At 63.6% G+C, this 5186-nt stretch overlaps 1 protein-coding gene across 1 annotated transcript in view; it reads left to right on the top strand.

Moving 5' to 3' along the window:
* The window catches only part of Cpamd8 (C3 and PZP like alpha-2-macroglobulin domain containing 8), a gene marked incomplete at its 3' end in the record, with an annotated part of 61867 nt that extends 56682 nt beyond the window's left edge, over positions 1-5185 (top strand). The window contains exons 27-35 of the mRNA XM_048795356.1: positions 552-638; positions 744-880; positions 1183-1338; positions 1413-1475; positions 2186-2403; positions 3535-3622; positions 4200-4274; positions 4867-4972; positions 5049-5185. Of these exons, the coding sequence (XP_048651313.1) occupies positions 552-638; positions 744-880; positions 1183-1338; positions 1413-1475; positions 2186-2403; positions 3535-3622; positions 4200-4274; positions 4867-4972; positions 5049-5185 (1067 nt within the window). The remainder of the gene's footprint in view (positions 1-551; positions 639-743; positions 881-1182; positions 1339-1412; positions 1476-2185; positions 2404-3534; positions 3623-4199; positions 4275-4866; positions 4973-5048) is intronic.
* Position 5186: the final 1 nt, after the last annotated feature.

The following is a 5186-nucleotide window of genomic DNA, read 5'->3' as shown; positions in this document are numbered from 1 at the left end:
CCCCACTCAATTATCCCCCGTCAGCCGCAGCCGCTGCCCCCCTTCATCAGCCCAGGAATTGCTTCCATGCTTGTGGGGAAAGAGGCTAAAATGTAGAATTCTAAAGTCAACGATGGCGTCGTCTATTTAAGACCAAATGCTTAGGATCAGGGGTGAGGGTGGGAAGTTGGGGGGAGGGCTGGTTTGTCTCCAGGTTTGAGGGCCTTGACACCTTGGTTGCCTGGACCCCAAGTGGAAACATCTGGGGCTGCAGCAGTACCCAGCTGGAGGCGGCCATTGATGGGTGATGTCTGCCAGGGCCAGGGGGAGGCAGGCATTGATTAGTGATGTCTGCCAGGGCACAAGAAAGCCTGGGCTGCTTTGTGTTTGAAAATATGAGATGGAACCGTGAGACCCTTCCTGTTCCGGCTGGTTGTCCCTCGGCACCTTCCTCCCCCTGAGGTGTAGTCCCCCAGTATCTCTTCTTGATCCCAGGCACACAGATGCTCCTCAGGGGATGTCAGGCTGCGTGCTGGGCGGGTTGTGGCTCCAGACTAGCTTTGTCCTTGCAGATGGAGTCACCCACTGGAGCCTGACAGGTTCCCGGGGCGTGGACAAGGACGCATTCCTGAGCTTCGGGGATGGGGTCTCTCGGTCAGGTACTAGCCGTCCCAGCCCCCTGTGCCTCCCGCGGCGGCTGCCTCTGGAGCACTGAGACCTGGGTGCCAGTGCTGAAAGAGCCCAGCTGGCCTCTCCCCTTGCAGTGGTCTCAGCAGAGGTGGAAATGACCGCCTATGCCCTGCTGACCTACACCCTCCTGGGTGATGTGGCCGCCGCCCTGCCCGCGGTGAAGTGGCTGTCCCAGCAGCGGAATGCCCTTGGAGGCTTCTCTTCCACTCAGGTGAGCCGGGCAGGGCCAGAGGGGGCACTGGGTCTGGGCAGGGTCACTGCAGGGCTGCAGCCTCGGGGGTCACAGAACCTAACAGTGGGTAGGGGCCAGGGCCAGATGTTCCTGGACCCTCTGGGAGTCCAGCCCCTGACTCCATGGGGACACCTACCCAACTCTTCTGGGGTCCCCAGGTCCGTGGGTCTGTCACCTGGTTGGGTCATCCCATCCCCGTGGGTGCCCCGTCCTTGGCTAGGCCTCCCTGGAAGGTGTGGCCGGCTCGCTGGCTCCCGGGGCTAACAGCCATCTCTTCCCAGGACACCTGCGTGGCCCTGCAGGCCCTGGCAGAGTACGCCATCTTGTCCTATGCTGGCGGTGTCAACCTCACGGTCTCCCTGGCCTCCACCAACCTGGACTACCAGGAGACCTTCACGCTGCACAGGGCCAACCGGAAGGTTCTGCAGACGGCGGCGGTGTGTGCTCCTGGAGCCGGGTTTGTGTGTCTTGGCAGGGGAGGCGGCGGCCTGACGGGCTGTTCTCTCTCCAGATCCCCAGCCTCCCGACCGGGCTGTTCGTGAGCGCCAGGGGAGACGGCTGCTGCCTCCTGCAGGTGAGGCTTGGGCGGGCTCGGGGCTCCCAGGTCGGCCCAGCTCGGGCTGCAGGGAGCGGACTCAAGACACTCCAGAGAAGCTGTCGGCCCATGACGCTGCAGCCACCTGACCAAGAGAAGTGGCCACGGGTCCCCTCAGAAGGAGCGTCTTTAGCGATCCCTCAGGAAAACCCATTTGACCCAGTCAATCTGACCACAAGCAGAGCCCGGCCACCCACGGGAGGCCTTGCCCAGGGCACAGGCTATTCCTCCTGAGTGGCCTCAACAGGGACGCTCAGGGAGTCCGCCTGGTCCTCGACCCTCAGCCCACCACCCAGCACTTCCTGGGATTTGGCCCCAAGCTGGGCTGGGGCGGGGAGCCCCGAGTTCTGGCTGGTGGTTGGAAAGCAAGCCGTCTTCCTCGCTGGCCTCGGCCTTCCCAACACCCCCCCCCACGGTGGGAGCGCAGACTCCCCAGTGGACAGGAGGAGAACCCCAATGTGTGGTGAGCCCGGCTCTGCACCCAAAAGAGGCAGCTGGGCCGACAGCTGAGCCTGCACCCACGTCAGCGGTTCCCAGGCTGAGAGGGAAAAGGGTCGCGCTTGGAACTGTCGCAGGGTCATCGTCCTATTTGGGGCATTCCTACCTCCCCCAGCACCCCATTCTCTCCTCCCCCAGGCCACGCCTGTTAGGCAGGGATGGGTCCCTAAGCTTGTCCTTAACACCCCTAGATCGATGTCACCTACCACGTGCCCGACCCCGTGACCAAGCCTGCCTTCCAGTTGCTGGTGCGCCTGGAGGAGCCCGAGGCTGAGGGGCGCCCGTCCCCTGTGCCCGCCTCCTCGGCTGGGGGCCCGCGGGGTGGGGAGCAGCACCTGGCTGACGATGACGACCCCGCGGCTGACCAGCACCACCAGGAGTACAAGGTGATGCTGGAGGTGTGTGCCAGGTAAGGCCGCTTGCCCGGCCCAAGCTGCCCCGAGGGCGGAGGGCTGCCTGTCCCCAGGGGCCTTCTGGCTCCCGGCTCCCACCAGGCCAGTGCTCAGGGACGGTTTTCGACAAGAAAGTAAGTAAAGGAGGTGTTCTGACTGGACACGACAGCCCCCAGGGATGACCAGAGCAGGAGGGCTGGGTGGGGACAGCCATATGAGGTGGCACACTGGTCCCCGCCTGACACACCAGCTCCAGGGCCCTTGGTTTCTGACGGGGAGCCTGGGACCCAGCCATGGTGGACCCTCACCCTCAGAGATGAAGGTGGCCACCCTGAAGGTCTGGGAGCCCAGAGGTGGGTGGATGATGAGTGGTTGCCATGGTACCTGTGAGCCATGGGCGCTGCCCAACCCTGCCCCACCTTAACCCTCACGTGTCAAAGTCCCTGCCGTAGGAGGTTCTGTCTGGTGAATAGGACCAGGTGGCCCAAGCGCCCAGGCAGTGGGTCCAGCTACATTTTCTGTTCCACTGTGAGACTCGGGATGCAGGCAGGGCAGGGGGTGAAGCTGGACCAGACCCAACAGCCTGGCCCCCAGCCCTGCTGGAGACGCCTTGGTTGCTCCCTGAGACGTGTTAGGAAGGTGCCACTGTGGGCCACCCAGGTATAGGGCTGGCCTCCCCGCACCCCAGGGGCTGTGTGCCTGTGGCTCACAGCCTGCCTTCTGTTCTGAACCTCGGCCTCCCCTTCCTTGGCCCCAGCACCTGGCAGGTGACAAGCCCCCAGGGAGCCCAAGCCACGGAAGGAGAGAGTGAGGGCGGGAGCTGGGGAGTGACGGGCCTGGGGTCCCCGGCCGAGCAGGCGTGGTCAGCCATCTGGGCTCTTGCTGCCCCATGGGACACACCCCAAGTTGGGCCCCCAGTTGCTTCCCAGGGTGGAGTGTGGGACAGGCCATGGTCCCCCATGGAGAGACTTGGGAGAGGCCCTTTCCTTGTGGCCGTGGCGTCCTGACTATAAAATGGGCTAACAAAGCTGACTGGCCTTACTCTGGCCGGGCCCAAGGCAGACCTCAACAGGACATGGGCTCCAGGGAACAAGGGGGACCATGAATTCCTCCTCAGGTCCCCAGCCCCCTCTCCCCTCTCTTGGAAGGTGGCTGCACACAGGGTCTTCCAACATGGCCGTCCTTGAGGTGCCCCTGCTGTCCGGCTTTCGGGCTGACATTGAGAGCCTGGAGCAGGTGAGGTAGTGCTGCTGGCAGGGGTGGCCAGGGCCCGGCGGGGGCCTCTGAGCAGGGAGGGGGCAGGGCTGGAGCACCTCAGGCCGCCTTGGCTGGTAGCTCAAGCCGTTTGTACAGTTTTGTGGGTCGTTTTGACTTCTGTTTTAGTTTATTTTGCTTGTCTGGGCAAAGATGGGTCATCGGCCTCCTGAGGGACGGGTGGAGCAGGGAAGGGACTCTTCCTGGAGGCGGACCCCCTGGGACCACCTTTACTATTCTGGATGCCATGGAGGACTGTAGCAAGGGTGCATGGGCTCTGGGGGGGAGCGGAGGGCGGGTGGCCGCCATCCTCCGGATAGACCAGTGTCACAGTGTCACCTTGGTGTTTTGTAGGGGAAGAAAGGGGTGGGGAGAGGGCTGTCTTGCCTGAGGCCACAGCTGAGCTCAGGCTGGGGCTTGGGGAAGAGGAGCAAGAAGCAAGCACTCGGCCCACCTAGGCCCTGGCCCATGAGGGCTTGCTGGATGGCCAGGAGAAGAAGTGACCAGTGAGGGGCAGAGGGTCCTCCAGGATGGACCTGACTTCCCTCTTGCTGGACAGCTGCTCCTTGACAGACACATCGGGATGAAGAGGTACGAGGTGGCCGGACGCAGGGTCCTCTTCTACTTTGACGAGGTACGGCCAGCTGGGGAGCCATGCTCGCTGCTGAGGGTAGAGGCTGCTGTGGCTGCCCGCAGCTCTCTGACGGCCCGGAAGCCACACTGGGCGAAGCTGCAGGCAGAGCTGGTGGTGCTGAAGGCTGGTGCTGGGTGGATGGATAGGTCCTGGTGGAAAATCGGGGAGGGGAGCAGCAGAATATTGTTCTTTGATAAAAAGGAGTGAAGCACTGACCCATGCTGTGGGAAAGAAACCAGACACCAAGGCCACTCACGGCGGAGTCTGTTGACATGAAATGTCCAGAACAAGAGAACCACAGAGATCCTGATTAGTGGCTGCCAGGGGCTGGGGGAGGGGAACAGGTAGTGACGGCTGATAGAGAGGGTTCCCTCTGGGGGGCAGAAGTGTTCCCGAGAAGAGGCGAGCGTGCAGCATGGCGAACGCACTCAGTGCCACACACACCCGTGCACGCGCACACAAGAGAGGGAGGGGTCTGAAGGCAGCTTCATCCGAGACTTTTCCCCAGGAAGGACCCACGCTTGAGGCATCACAGAGCAGCCCCCTGGGCCGGTGGTCCAGCAGGGCCTGAGCCTGCCTACTGTCCCCGCAGATCCCCAGCCAGTGCCTGACGTGCGTGAAGTTCCAGGCGCTCCGTGAGTACGTCGTGGGCAGGACCTCGGCGCTGCCCATCTCGGTGTACGACTACTACGAGCCTGGTAGGCCAGCGCTGCCCGCACCCCCAGCCTGGCCCTTCTCCCGGCCTCTCTTAACCCGCCGTCCTCCGCCCCGCAGCCTTCCAGGCCACGCGCTTCTACAACGTCAGCGAGCGCAGCCCACTTGCCCGGGAGCTGTGCGCGGGCCCCGCGTGCAACGAGGTGGAGCGCGCCCCAGCCCAGAGTCGTGGTGAGTCCGCGAGGCCACTGTCGCCCC

This window comes from Marmota marmota, unplaced genomic scaffold, assembly GCF_001458135.2.
Source record: "Marmota marmota marmota unplaced genomic scaffold, marMar, whole genome shotgun sequence".
Lineage (NCBI taxonomy): Eukaryota > Metazoa > Chordata > Mammalia > Rodentia > Sciuridae > Marmota > Marmota marmota.
The sequence above is the reverse complement of the archived record's forward strand: the minus strand, read 5'-3'. Positions and strand labels throughout refer to the sequence as shown.